This window comes from Thalassophryne amazonica, chromosome 5 (genome assembly GCF_902500255.1).
Source record: "Thalassophryne amazonica chromosome 5, fThaAma1.1, whole genome shotgun sequence".
Taxonomy (NCBI): Eukaryota; Metazoa; Chordata; class Actinopteri; order Batrachoidiformes; family Batrachoididae; genus Thalassophryne; species Thalassophryne amazonica.
The window spans coordinates 87,702,404-87,718,096 of NC_047107.1; the positions used below are offsets into that span (position 1 = coordinate 87,702,404).

Consider the following 15,693-nt stretch of genomic DNA (forward strand, 5'->3'; position numbering starts at 1 on the left):
AACTCGTCCTCTGACACGCCGAAACGGAGGTGTTCCATTATCTCTCTGTGAAGCCCGTAAAATTTTCACCGAAAGCCAGATAAATTTTTCAAATGGTTTCCAGGTGCCAGTTTCTAACAGCTTCTGAAAAAATTCTGATGGAAAAAAAGTCCTTTTCATTCCGGCATTTCCAGACAATGAAAATCCGACGAGGGGGCGGGACCACTCCTTCCCAAGGCGTGCTCACAGACAAATGACGTAACCGACAGGCATGGAAAAACTCACGCATGCGCACGAGGGTTCAAGCATGTCTGACGTAAAAACATATGAATGAAATCCATATAGTTTTTGAAAAAAATAAAAAGGACCATTACTTTATTGACAGACCTCGTATATCCACCACTTTCTTTTCCGCAGACAAAAATAAATATAATGCAAAGTGTACCCAGACTGAGTGTAGGTACAGTGAGACTTTACCCGTAGCCACTGCTTCTCAGTCAATGTGTCACTGTAGTCTACATCCCGGCGACAACGCGAGCCTCGGCCAAATATCTTCTCCTCCTCTTCTTCATATGTGAGACGTTCTACTTCTGCGTCATCTTTAATGATCCAAGAAGGCAACTCATCCTCTTCCATCAGACGTGGCTTACGCTTTGGGTTCCTGGCATCTTCCCGGCGTCGGTCCATGTCCATACGCTACAGAGAAGAAAATGCAGCAGAGTGTCACATGCAGTTCTTGGGTCTTTATTTATGAAATGAAGTCCGGGGTATGACATTAAACTGCATCCAGGCATAGTGGGGAGGCCATATATGTTTTAAGGGTACCCCAACCTTGAAACCTATAAAGCACACAAGTGACTCTTACTAGTCACTCTGTGACTACCGTGTGTGGTTGGCGTCACAAAACCCAGCGGGCCCTTGGGTTACTAGGGTTTTGCAACATCTGCAATGGCAGTTGTTTCACAACAGGTGGATGAGAGCAGCACCAGTCAGGCTGGCATGTTCTAAAGTGGACCTCAACTATAACTGAGTCATCCGGCAGCGGGCTGCTAGCACCCCAACCAGAACAAGCACGTCTCTATCCCCAGTGGTGCCGCTGGAAAAGGCAGGTGCCCAAACTGCATGTACCTGTGATCCACAGTAAACAAACTCCTGTGAAGGCCATCTGTGGCAGGACCAATGAGCCTCCCCTTTCATAGAGAAATTAAGCCCAAGTGATCCTGCCATAGAACCACTGCTTGGACATGAGCGACTGCTGACGACGAGACGAATGATGAAATACCAGTATAACATTTAGAGACCATTTGCCCCTGAGATTCAGTGCTGTGACACACAGCCAAACCTGTTATGTACGATGCATCTGGAAAGTATTCACAGCACTTTACTTTTTCCACATTTTATGTTACAGTCGTATTCCAAAATGGATGAAATTATTTTCTTTCCTTCAAAACTCTACACACAATAACCCATGACGACAATGTGAAAGTTTTTTTTATTTATTTCGATTTTTGCAAATTTATAAAAAAAAACAAACAAACAAAAAAAAACTAAACTAACTAAGAAATCACATGTACATAAGTATTCACTGCCTTTGAAGCTCAAAGCCATGAAGCTCAAAATTGAGCTCAAGTGCATCTTGTTTCCACTGATCATCTTTGAGATGTTTCACCAGCTTAACTGGAGTCCACCTGTCTAAACTGAGCGAACAGGGGAGAAGGATTCTGTCAGAGCTCCAGCATTCCTCTGTGAAGAAAGGAGAACCTTCCAGAAGGACAACCATTTCTGCAGCAATCCACCAATCAGACCTGTATGGTACAGTGGCCAGATGGAAGCCACTCCTTAGTAAAAGGCACATGGCAGCCTCCCTGGAGTTTTCCAAAAGACAAGTGAAGGACTCTCAGACCACGACAAAGAAAAATCTCTGGTCTGATGAGACAAAGATTGAACGCCAGGTGTCATGTTTGGAGGAAACCAGGCACCATCCCTACAGTGAAGCATGGCGGTGGCAGCATCATGCTGTGGGGATGTTTTTCAGCTGCAGGAACTAGAAGACTAGTCAGGATTGAGGGAAAGATGTATGCAGTAATGTACAGAGAAATCCTGGATGAAAATCTACTCCAGGACGCTCTTGACCTCAGACTGGGGCGATGGTTCATCTTTCAGCAGGACAATGACCCTAAGCACACAGCCAAGATATCAGAGGAGTGGCTTCAGGACAACTCTGTGAATGTCCTTGAGTGCCCCAGCCAGAGACCAGACCTGAATCAAATTCAAAATCTCTGGGCTCATGATACCATTAAAAACTCAACTACTGCACAGAAGAAATAATCTTTTGCAGAAGAATCATGAATGATTTGTAAAATATATAACAGAAAACATCTCTGGAGAGATCTGGAAATGGATCCATCCTGATGGAGCTTGAGAGGTGCTGCAAAGCGGAATGGGCAAAACTGCCCAAAGGTAGGTGCGCCAAGCTTGTGGCATCATATTCAAGAAGACCTGAGGCTGTAATTGCTACCAAAGGTGCATCAAAAAAGTACTGAGCAAAGGGAGTGAATACTTATGTACATGTGATTTCTTGGTTTATTTTTAATAAATTTGAAAAAAATTATGTTGTCATCATGGGGTGTTGTGAGTAGAAATTTGAGCGAAAAAAAAAAAAGAATTTATTGTGAATTAAGGCTGCAACATAAAAAATGTGGAAAAAGTGAACACTTTCCAGATGCACTGTAAGTCATGAAATATAAGCCAAAATAAATTGACTTCAATTAGTGACAAAACTTTTTTTTAACAAAGATTTGCCAACCTATATTCAGTTCCCATGGAGATAAACAAGCCAACAGTATGAATATTCAGATTTTTAAGTGAAGGCTCAGGTATCACTTACATGCATTCATGAACATTTCAGCTGTTAATTCTGTGACTAAAATTTCAAATGATAAAAAAGTGCATTATTTACCATGAAAAGCTCAAATTCATCCTCATTGCGAGCTATCATCTGGTTCAGGGTTTCATCATCAGGCACCTCATCTTCCTCCTAAATTTAAAGGGAAAAACAATCACCATCATCCTATTTAAAATATCTGCCACTTAAAATGTTTTGACATTTGTAGATTCGGTTTAAACTATTGAAGCAAATCAGAAGCGTCATTGGCTCAGTTCAATATAACTTGCACATTATTACCTCATTTTGTTCCTCATGCTCTAAAATGGCCTGCAAGAAGGCACGGCGCTCATGGCTGGAGGACTTCTGGTCAAACATTCCCGCCTGGATTACCTTCTGATCCACATTAAGTTTGTACTTCGCAGCGGCTAAGATTTTTTCCTCCACACTGTTGACAGTGCAGAGGCGAAGGACACGCACTTCATTCTGCTGACCGATCCGATGAGCACGGTCCTGAGCCTGAAGGTCCTGGAATCAGAAGGTCAGAGGTCAAGAAATATGACACCATTTCAACTGCTTCAAATTAAACTAAGTAATAAAATGAACCATAGGCATCACAAGTTTTAACAACCCGATTTGTTTGGAAGTAGACTCATCTGGAATGATAATACCAGAAAAATGTTTTTAGAATCCAAATTGTAAAAGCATTGTACTTTAACCCCAAATCTAAAATAAACCACGTTCTCTGCACATTCTGCGTGTGTCTCTGCACATCAGGGTGTATGTGCAGCCGGTAAACAGTGATACCAGGTCTGAGGTTTACTGGTGGAAACGTGCTATATTTGAAGCGTTTCCACAGGTTGGGCAGACCTATGACGTGGCATAAGGCAAATCAGATAGTCCACTGTTTGCAAACAGAGTATGGTGGGAATTTTCTCTACTTCATGTGAACACTGTAAACCTTTTCGCAGATCTGGCAACATGGGCATTTTTTTTAAAGATGGGGAAATGAGGCAGCGACATGATCTATTTTAGAGATTTTTTTTATATCAAGCAAATATGAATAATTGTGTGAATGTGCCCCAGTTGAGCAATATGAATAACAATGCCCCTGCCGACTAAAATTCTGTGTTCTTCAAAAGCATCACTTCCTGAAAATTTAATTCAAATTTGAAGTAATTTGAGAAACCCTTTCTAAATGTGCAGAGGTTGGATATTGCAGTGTCAAAATTATTTATTTAATGTCTTACAGATAGCCTACCTAAAACCTTTGCATCTAAACTCTTATTCATTGTCTTTATATAACGTTGCAATATTGCAGCTGCACTGATAAAACACACACAGTCTATTCTCCAAGGCCAAAAACTGTGATAACATTCATTGTTCAGCAAGAGTTTTCATGGGAAACTCAAAGTTTCATATTCTGGTAAACAGCCTACATGACTGTTTGCAGCTCTGCATGTACAAAACAGCTCCCTCAGAAATGCTGTGCACACACACACTCATTTAAATCCTGCTGTCCCGATTGTGACTTTGCATGTGTCTTCAAGGCCTCAAATTAAAAGTCTGTTATTTAATCTGTCAATTTCTTGACTTCATTTCCACAAACGGCTTCAGACACTTTGACTTAAGATCCTTTTTGCCTCCACAATGGAATAACCCTTAAAAGGAAAAATGGAAGCAAGGGATTTATTTATTTACTTTGCCTTTTCTGGGGTGGGCAAGTACATTTCACTGGGTATGTAGGCACAGGTTATTTCAAACATTACTGTGGAGCCTAAGTTATCTGAGAAGCTTTGCTGAAGACTGTTCTGTTTTCAAAACTTTCTAGCACAGATCAAACATATACTTAAGTGGTAACGATTCACTGCTCAGTTATACATTGCCATGAATATAAGAATTTCTAGAACTACACAATTTGTTGTTATAAACAGTGTTGCCACAGTTACTTTGAAAAAGTAATCCAATTACTGATTACTCCTTGAAAAAGTAACTTAGTTACTTTACTGATTACTCAATTGTAAAAGTAACTAAGTTAGATTACTAGTTACTTTTTTAGTTACTTTCCCCAGCTGCCGACAACAACCCTCTGCCACCTCAACATGACAATGATACTTGTTTTGCTAAAACTCACTTTATAGAGGGTTTTCATGTGACGTATCGGTCACGTCATTTTGTGTCCCGCGGCCATTCTGGATTACGACGCGGTGGTCGCTGTGATACTCTACATGCATTTGGCGAACAATTGCAGAAGCTTCAACATCTATGTGAAGAAGCCTCACGGCACCGTGGCGCTGAGAGAGATCCGCCGCTAACAGAAATCCACTGTTACCAGAATTTTATCTTATTTTATTCGGCAGTAAAATTATATAAGAATACATAAAAATACCGCTGAGGATAACACAAGAACGCTTCCAATACAGATGCTTATTTACATTGTGGTCCTCGAGCACCGAGCTGCTGATCTTCAAGCTGCCCTTCTAGCGCCTGGTGAGAGAAATCGCTCAGAACTTCAAGACGACCTCCGCTTTCAGAGCTCCGCTGTGATGCTCTGCAGGAGGTCAGCGAGGCTGACCTGGTCGGCAGCTTCCTAGTTAACAATATCGCAGTGTGACACTGTCAGCCAGTTCGTTACATCAGCACTAAATTCACTATCTGGTACAACTACAACATCTATCACGATAAATAGCTTTATGTCGAGGACTTAAAGCATCGTAATAACTGTACAATCTCTCCATTTTTCTATCACGCGCCAGCCTCCTTGTAATCCAGAATGGAGACGGCACCTGTCCTGCAGCAAATCGGTCACGTGATTGAAAACCCTCTATAGTCACCCTTTCTTGACTTCAATGAAAATAAATACTTGTTTTATAAAAAGTAAAATAAAGACCTCTTTCTTGATCTCATATTTAACTGCTGACAGCAATGTAACAGTAAAACTTGCAATTTCTAGCCTACATTGTTTATAAATGTAACTATTAAATTCTTTCTAACATTTTTCTAACATTTAAATTCTCTCTAAACATTTTACTTGTCAAAATTATTAGTGTTATAAGTAGTATTAGTAGTTGTCGTAAAAAAAGGCTTCAAAACTGGACCTTTAATCTAGGGGTGTTGTGGGAGGGGGCACATCCTTGCCCCACGCCCCCATTCCATCTGGATTCGCCCCTGCTTTGGCGTTTGAGCACAAAGAATGGATAACATTTATTTATGCAGAAAACATGACCAGATTTACAGGTAAGAATGTTTTATTGCGTTTTCACATCATGTGGTCCTCAGAAAGAGAGTTTAGGTGCATTTGAGTGGAAAATAGTGTTAGTTGTTGACACGTCGCAGAGGATCAGCTGTTTTTAACGAGCAGATACGGAGCGACTCAGTTCAGAATTCTAAATAAAAGAGAAAAAAAGCATAAAAATGTCTGTAAAGTTCAGTGCAGGTGTGTTGTTGTCAGCGCACTTTAGGTGAGGACGAGCTGCTGCAGAAAACAGCAGATGAAAAGCTCACAGCTTGCTTAAAGTGAGCAGTTCAGTCGAACCCCGACCTCCTGCCCACGGACCAAGTTTAATGCTGCTATCGACCCACAATGCAAAAATAATAGTAACGCACAGTGACTTGGAGAAGTAGCTTTAATCTGATTACTGATTTGGAAAGATTAACGCCTTAGATTACTCGTTACTGAAAAAGTGGTTAGATTAGAGTAACGCGTTACCGGCATCACTGGTTATAAAAAGGTTTAAATTTATAACTCTCTGAAACAATATTTCCTGCATTTTGAGAACCAAATTTTGCCAAGTAAAGCCATAGGTTGTTTTTTTTAAATCTTTGTTACAGCCTTACTTTAAAGCCAAAAGAAACAAGGCATCAGACCAAAACATGGAAAGGTGTAGAAATGTACCTGCGTCAGGGCCAATGAACTAGGTACCTCTGGTGCCCTCTTTTGACTGCCCTGGATCTGTTCAGTAATTCTGCCCTTCAGCATGTTTGTAAAATAAAAATACTACTCTATCATTCTGGGAGGGGGATTGGTTCATGCCATCTGTCTTATAGACATCATTAACTGCCAATACTTCATTAATTTGCTGTCAAATGTCGATATAATACTAGTATTATGTTGCATAACTAGACAATTAGGTAACATCTCAAAAACAGTTTTAATAACACTAAATGAAATCAATATTGGATGGAAATAATCAATTTTGAATCTTAAGAGTCAGAATCAAATGGATTCTTGAAATTTGAATCGATACCCAGCTCTAATTCTGATTAATCAATATTCAGTATAAGGCTCAAGTTTCACCAAAGTAGTAAAAAAAGCAGCTTATCACTGCTTAGATAATTCATGTAGCCAACCTGATGTGGGTTCCAGTCACTATCAAAAATGACGACAGTGTCAGCAGCCTGAAGGTTGAGACCCAGGCCACCAGCTCTGGTGCTGAGGAGGAAGATAAAGTACTGAGATCCTTCTTCATTAAATTTCTTCAGCAATGCAGCTCGGTCCTCAGACTTGGTGGTTCCTAAAACATCAGATGTGAATATTTTGAAATTTAGCATCTGCTAACTCAGTGGTGTCCAAAGACATTCCAGAAAGGGCCAAGAGGGTGCAGGTTTTCTTTACAGCCACTGAGTCCAGCAAGTGATTTCACAGATTAACATCACATTGAGCAGACAGGATAAGTGAAATCACCTGCTGGAGTCAGTGGTTGCAAAGAAAACCTGCACCCTCTTGGCCCTTTCTGGAATACTTTGACACCACTGTGCTAACTTTTCTTGTTACCACAAAAGGTGGGATTGTATTTTTTTCTTGTTGTTTTTTAACTGGTGTGTCCACCCACAGAGATTCTGATTATCTCAAAACCTAGAACACTGAGACAAAACCAAAAGCATTTGGGTTTACAGCATAAAAAACACAGTCAAAACTTTAGACCTCGAATGTATAATTTGCCATTTCAGAATTGCAAGATATGCTTTTGGGCATGCCTACCATCCAGACGTAAATAGTTAAAGTTGCGGTAAGTAAAATAGTCCTCCATGATGGTCATGAGAGATGTCATCTGGCAGAAGAGCAGAACTCTGTGGCTGGTGGCCTGCAGCTTGGGCAAGATGCGATCAAGCAGCTCAAACTTCCCTGAAGCCCGATATAGATCGTGCCTGGGTGGAGGTGAAGAGGCAAAACGAGTATTAGAAGAACAGCACATCGTTAGTGATACATAGTCGCAATTATGCAGCTTACAAACAGCCATTTTATCCAAAGCTTATGTGCTCACCGGCTGTGAGAGTCTTGCACTAGACATAACCAAAATAAAAAATGCAACTGCAATGTAAAATGCAACTACATGTGATGTTTCTAGAGGTTTCTACTTATCCAAAAATATCCCAAAATAAATTATACAGTATGCAATTCAGATCATTATCATGAAGCATTTCCTTTCTATCACACAATCCTTCTAGCACAGTGGTTCCAAAACTGGTCCTCAAGGAGGACGGGCCAGTTTCAAGGGACCTACTTAAATGCCAATTGGTGACACTACGCTGATTATAAGCAAATGTAATGTTTTAATGCATGCGAGACTGCAAAAAAAAAAAAAAAAAAAAAAAAAAAAAAAAAAAAAAAAAAAAAAAAACCTTGCTTTAATATATTGGGTAGCTTTAGAGATGTTTTAGAATGTGTGCCTCCAATGTGGCAATGCAAAACACCTGCAAACGCCTCTAGACCCAAGTGTCTTAGCAGCTAATACATAGTTAAACTGGTCGCACTGTGTGAACACCACATTTCTTAAAAAAAATTATTTCCACTTGTCTTTGATTTTCTCAAGGGCTCTGTTAAGTTTTTGTAAAATGTCAATAATAAAAGTGGACTTCATTTTTATAGTTCATTCAAAAAATTACTTAAAGATCACATTTACTCTACACACTTTTGTCTACTGCACTGTGACACTGCTGATACACAAATCTTACGACAGCCATGCTAAGCAATATTCACACTGCTGAATTTTAACTACAGAATTTAAAATATGTTCAGAAATAAATGCAAATGATCCAAGTTGCAAAAAACTGAATATTTGCTAAAATGTACAAAGCTACTGAATAAGAAAAAGAAATAAAAATAAAATGCTGTCATATAGCGAAATAAAAAATGTAGACATGGCAGTTGTTCATATGCTTTGATGAATTTACAATAAGTCAGCCAGTTTTCTTTAGACAAGTCAGGGAACATTCTTATTTAATTTCAAGGTGTCAAGAGAAGGATTTTTTCTGTGTGTGTGAAAACTGATTAAATGTTTCCACTACATGAACACATTTTTGGTGTTTTATAGCTTTGGATGTTTTATTAAACATTGTGATTACATAAAACTGAATCATTTAAATTTTTCAGAACCCATTTTATACTTTATAAAATGGGTTCTATTTCATTCCTCCTGACCGCCAGAGGGCAGTGCTTTAGCACCTGGATAACTACATGTGCGCAGCACAGAGGTCGAGAATATATACCAACAAAGTCACACCATTGAATGTGACCTGGGTGACGTCACTGGTCGTCTTTATATACCAGACGCACCCAGCGCTCGCTTCTTTTCTACATTCTCGCATTCTTAGAGGTTGAGAACGCATTTAGCTGCGATTGCCGCTCTCGCTTCTAGCCTCGCAACCCACCTTCGGTTGGAGCTACGTGCACTGCACACGTCCTCCAGAGGCTGCGAGACACGGCTTCACCGTTTTTTGTAATCTTTGACGCCTGTCGTGAGTACACCATCCTAAACGCCGAATGCGCGCCTTGCCGCTGCCCTGCTGGATATTTTCCTCTGTGCACACTAGCTGTGTTGTTTCGATGAAAGCTGGCTATTTGTTTAGTTGTGTCACTAACCCTGTTAACTACGCGGTAGTGTGTGTATCAGAACCAGTATAGTGTACTGTGTTGGGCTTGCCGTGAGTGTTTTCCACTCCTTGAAGTACTTTGTCTGCACTGCCGCCATTTGCTAAGTTTAACAGCTCCGCTGGCAGCTAGTGTTGTCGTCGTTGCTCTAAGTGACTTAGCACTTGGGCTGTGAGTTTTTCGGCTGTGTGCATCGTGTTATTACTGTGGCTGTGAGTGTTTCACGCTCTGGGCCTTGTATTAGCTTTTACACTGTGAGTGTTTCAAGCTCCGTGCCTCGTGCTGAGTCTGCGGCTGGAGTGCTTCACGCTCCGTGCCTCGTGTCGAGTCTGCGGCTGGAGTGCTTCGCGCTCCGTGCCTCGTGTCGAGTCTGCGGCTGTGAGTGCTTCACGTTCCGTGCCTCGTGTCAAGCCGACGGCTGTGAGTGCTTCACGCTCCGTGCCTCGTGTCAAGCTGACGGCTGTGAGTACTTCACGCTCCGTGTCTCGTGTCAAGCCGACGGCTGTGAGTGCTTTACGCTCCGTGCCTCGTGTTACTATTTACACTGCGTGTGATTCACGCTTTGTCTTTCCATTTGTAACCATCAGGGCTTGCGTTAGCCATCTGCACGCAGTCCACAATGTTGACAGGACCTTTGTTGCATGGCTGTAGTACCTGTTTGGCTCCCTTGAGCCCAGATGATGGACATATGTTTTGCCCATCCTGTCTTGGGATCGGACACCTGAGGGAAGCCCTGACTGGCAATGCCTGCCTTAATTGTGCCAGCATGCCACTGGCAGAGAGATCTGCTAGACTTGCGGCATTGGAAAGTGGAATATCTAGTGCGACTTTGGCCTCCAGCCCCAGGAAGGACCCAAAGTGCCGTAAACGCCCACATGCAGGAGCCCCTTCTGCTAAGAAGGTTACTCATGACCATGCTTTGGCTGAAAAGGTCGAAACGTTGACTTCTGAGTTTGCTCTGATTAAGTCCTTGCTTCTGAATCTACAGCCTAAGGATGCAGTGACAGTTCCTGCTGTCCCTAATGAGGCTGATCAGACCAATGTATTTACTCAGCAGGAAGAAGATGTCATGTCTATTGCTGCAACTGATTCCTTGTACATGGCAAGTGATATAAACTGTGTGGAGGATGAGGATGAGAGGAGTCTTTCTCCAAGCCATTCATTAGTGGGCTCTCATACCTCCGAGGCAGAGTCCATGCCGCAAACCGAACCTGGACTATCCTTTGTCAAGCAAGCTGTTCAGTTGGCTTTATCCAGGCTTGGGGTCGACAATCCCCCTGCGGAAACCACCGCTTCAAGTGCCTTTTTCAAAGTCACTCAGAAGACTGAGTTCAACGTTCCAGTTTCACAACCATATATCGAGGAGCTCCACCGATGTTGGGCGGACCCCAAATCATTGACCCATCTATCACAGGACTGCAGAGCGCTTAGCTCTGTGTGAGATTCAGCGCAGTATGGTCTGAACCGTATGCCCGCCGTTGACAGCATTATTGCGAACCTGGTTGTGGCTCCAGCTGATGCTGCTCGGCCGGATGCCCGCTACCCACGCCCTCAGTGTAGGGTCACTGATGACCTCCTCACCAAAAGCTATGACATAGCTGCTCGCATCGGTCGCCTAGGCAATTCACTGTCCCATTTAGCCCTTGCCCTCTCAAAATCTTTGAGGGAGGCAGAGGTTGATGATGCTACGCAAAGTCTTAGTGATGCCTCACTCCAAACCTTTGCTTATATGTCCAGAGAGCTTGGCAGACTGATGTCAACCCTTACCATCACTAGACGTCAGGTGTGGCTTGCGCAGTCCCCCCTTTCCGAATCCTGCAGAGGCACACTCCGTTCGCTGCCGGTTCTTCCAGGCCAAGTATTTGGACCTGCGGCCCAACAAACTTTAGAGCGTGCTGTTGAGGCTAGTAAATCTCGGCAACAGTTTGTTGACCTACACCGGTCTTCCAGACCTCAGCCAGTCAGACGTGCTACAGCTTTTCACTCTACATCTAGGCTTCCGCCGACTCCCGTAGCTGCACGTGCTTTTGCAGTTGAGGGCCAGCTCTCCCAGCAGCCTGCCTTTCGTGAGCCTACGGGCAGACCCCCGAGAACTGAACGGTTTCGCAGAGCTTCCAGTAATCGCGCCCAGAGGTCCTCAGGGATGCGAGGCAGAGGTGGTCGGGTCTGACTGCCAATGTTTGGCCCCCAGCCGTTTTTCACGAAATCAACTCAGCCACTGGGAGGCTCAAGTTCAAGATCCATGTGTCATTTCAACCTTGTTCGAAGGTTACAGAATTCAGTTCGGATGTCGTCCTCCAAAGTTCAATGGGGTGAGGATGACTGTTGTTTCCAACTCGGTGCAGTCTGCTGCCCTACAATGGGAGATTTTGGAACTCCTGGAGAAGGGGGCCATAGAGCCAGTTCACAGATCAGACCAGCTCAGGGGGTTCTATTCAATTTACTTCCTTGTTCCAAAGAAGGATGGCGGCTTTCGTCCTATCCTCGATCTCCGACGTCTGAATCGTTATATCAAAGTGCTGCAGTTTCACATGCTCCGCACAGTAGACGTCCTTCAAACTATCACACCAGGAGACTGGTTCACAAGTGTCGACTTAAAAGACGCCTATTTCCATGTGCCAGTGGCGCCTCATCACAGGCAGTTTCTCTGCTTTGCTTTCGAAGGTCAGGCATACCAGTTCAGGGTGCTTCCTTTCGGCCTCTCTCTTGCCCCTCGTACATTTACCAGATGTATGGCTGCAGCACTAGCCCCACTGCAAGCTCTTGGATTAAGAATCCTACCCTACTTAGACGATTGGCTTGTGTGCGCTCCGACTCAGGAGCAGGCGCACAACGACACAGCTCGTCTACTGAACCATGTCTCTCATTTAGGACTCACAGTGAACTTTGCAAAGAGTTGTCTTGTTCCCAGTCAACAAACGACCTTCATCGGCATTGCCATCAACTCCCTGACTATGACTGCATCGCCATCCCCGCAGAGAGTGGACAATGTAATTCGTCTCGTCTCACACATTCAACGGGCTGTGACGCTGCCTTTTGGTTTTCTGCTCCGGTTGATGGGCAAATTGACTGCAATGTCGCAGTGGTACCTTTGGGACTTCTGTTCTTACGTCCCCTACAGATTTGGATCAACAACCTAGGCCTCAACTCGAAGTTGCATCAGCACAGGCTTGTACGACTCTCCAACCAGTGCCTTCTGCACCTCAAACCCTGGGGGAACGTAGACTTCAGCTGCAAGGGTGTCCCTCTAGGCTCTGTTCCTTCTCGCCGAGAGGTGGTGGTTACAGATGCATCACTCAAAGGTTGGGGGGCCGTGTGGAATCACAGGATGGTGAAGGGGGGTATGGAGTCCCAAGGAGAGACTCCAACACATAAACATGCTGGAGCTTCGCGCTGTGCGACTGGCTCTCAAGCATTTCCTCCCAGCCCTGAGAGGAAGACATGTTCTTGACCGGTCGGACAACACATCAACAGTCTATAACATAAACCATCAGGGGGGCACCAGGTCCAATCACTCATTGGCAGAAACTCAGAAGCTTCTCTTATGGGCGTTGCCTCGCCTTCAGAGTGTCAGAGCAGTTCATCTGCCCGGTGTACAGAACAGCGCAGCGGATTTACTCTCCAGACAGAAACCACCACCGGGAGAGTGGAGACTGAACCCGATTGTGGTCCAAATGATGTGGCAGAAATATGGTGCAGCAGAAGTGGACCTTTTCGCTTCAAGCATCTCGACACATTGCCCACGATGGTACGCCCTCTTGGAACCAGACAGCCCGCTGGGGCAGGATGCATTGGCTCACCCGTGGCCGGATTGCCTCCTTTATGCCTTCCCTCCTCTCCTGCTGCTGATGTTGACACTGCACAGGATAGATCAGAGCAGCCACAGGGTGCTGCTGGTTGCTCCATTCTGGCCTGGGAGGGTTTGGTTTCACATGATTTACAAACTCCTCGAGGGAGAACCTTGGGCTCTCCCGGAGAGGAAGGATTTGTTGTCACAGCTACAGGGGAGGATTTGGCACCCTCACCCAGAACGCCTTCAACTGTATGTGTGTCCGTTGAGGGGCCAGACTCCTTGTTAAGTTCTTGTGACCAGGCTGTTGTTCAGACTATCCTTAATTCACATGCTGCTTCTACCAGGGCTTTGTATGACAACAGATGGAAGCTGTTTGTGCGGTGATGTGAGAAACAAAAGTTAGACCCGGAGCATTGCCCTGTGCCTATTCTCCTCAAATATTTACAAAAACTGCTGGAGAAAGGACTTTCTGTCGCTACCTTGAAGGTTTATGTTGCTGCAATCTCTTCCCGGCACGTCTACGTTGATGGCCGGTCAGTGGGTTCACATCTCTTAGTGTGTCGTTTTTTTGAAAGGTGCTCTACGTTTGCGGCCTCCAAGGCTTGCACGCGTACCTTCATGGGACCTTCCTCTAGTCCTGGAAGGTTTAAGCTTATCCCCTTTCAAACCAGTTGAAAGTGCTGATCTTAAATGGGTGTCAGTGAAGACTGCCTTTCTACTTGCACTGTCTTCGGCTAAGCGGGTGGGAGATCTCCATGCCCTATCAGTCGCTGGGGACTGTTTGCGATGGAATTCTGATGGATCTGGGGTTACGCTGTGGCCTAATCAGTCCTTTTTACCCAAGAGAATTTCAACTTTTCATGTTAACCAGCCAGTTTCCTTGGCTGTGTATGTCCCGCATTCTGATCTAGGATTATCTGTTTCAGGTTCCCTGTGTCCTGTCTGAATGTTGAAGCAGTACATTAGTGCGACTGCCGGGATCCGGAAAACGGATGCCCTGTTTGTGTGTTACGGTGATCACAAAAGAGGCTGTGCTGTCTCAAAGCAGCGACTCCCGCATTGGGTCGTGGATGCCATTTTACAAGTATGCAGGTCCAGAGGTCTTCAGCCTCCTAAAGTTACGTGCCATTCCACCAGAGGGGTGTCCACCTCCTGGGCTGCACTGAGAGGTGTCCCTTTGAGTGATATTTGTGCTGCTGCTACGTGGGCTTCGTCCTGTACCTTCGCCCGCTATTACAGACTGAATGTGGCTGCTCCTTCTGCGGTGACTTCGGCGGTGTTGTCTGCCTCCACTCCCCACTGCTGATGCGAGGTGAGTGTGACTCTTCGTGACCTTGTTGGTATTAAGTCATCCAGGTGCCAAAGCACCGCCCTCTGGCGGTCATCCGGAATTCATAGAACCGTAGTTACATTCGTAACTCTCGTTTTATATTCAGGGTGCCAGCTAAGGAGGACTGTATGTCTCCTTTGAAGTGGACTATTGTTATCTATAATTACTATTATCAGCTATCAGAACCTAATGAATGGTAGAAATTTGACTGGCAGGCTTTTCAGATGTGAACTTCACATAATGTTATTTCCACAATAGGTGCAAGATTACTGTGTGCTTTCATGAGCTTTTCACAATGTAAAATTGACAAAATAGGACCATGTTATACCTTATTGTACAGAAACACATTTTTGTGGGAATAGGTGCTTTTTAAACACTTGGACTTTATGGTAGAAAGAAAAATCAACTTTCTATCAGACTCTGGTCTGATGACTCACAAATTTTTAAAGTTTAAATTACAGTTGTTGATCTTTTTGCTTCATCCCACCACAACATAAGCCATTCTAAGTACCTTCTGCAAAGACTTGCAGAACTACTGATTTCGCCCCCCCCCCCCCCCCCCCACACGCACACACACACACATCTGAGTAAAACAAAACAGACATAAAATTAATATTTGCAGTAATCTTTCTGGCTGATTTCATCTCAGAATACATTTTATATACTAAAATATAAACTGATTAGTATTTCCATATAGTATTAATTAAAACCCCAATTCCAATGAACAATAACAACACTCAATAAGCATTTGGGAAATGACGACACGAACTGTTGAAGCTTTGTAAGCAGAATTCTTTCCCATTTTTGCTTGATGCACGACTTCAATTGTTCAACAG

The 15,693-nt window shown here is 43.8% G+C and overlaps 1 protein-coding gene across 1 annotated transcript in view; it reads right to left on the reverse strand.

Annotated features, from left to right (window-relative positions):
• Nucleotides 1–15,693, reverse strand: part of LOC117509979 (probable global transcription activator SNF2L2) — a 126,211-nt gene that overhangs the window by 20,381 nt on the left and 90,137 nt on the right. Inside the window, exons 15-19 of the mRNA XM_034169587.1 lie at nucleotides 7,845–8,011; nucleotides 7,214–7,377; nucleotides 3,164–3,391; nucleotides 2,939–3,016; nucleotides 457–675 (exon numbers count right to left, since the gene is read on the reverse strand). Coding sequence (XP_034025478.1) covers nucleotides 457–675; nucleotides 2,939–3,016; nucleotides 3,164–3,391; nucleotides 7,214–7,377; nucleotides 7,845–8,011 — 856 coding nt within the window. The remainder of the gene's footprint in view (nucleotides 1–456; nucleotides 676–2,938; nucleotides 3,017–3,163; nucleotides 3,392–7,213; nucleotides 7,378–7,844; nucleotides 8,012–15,693) is intronic.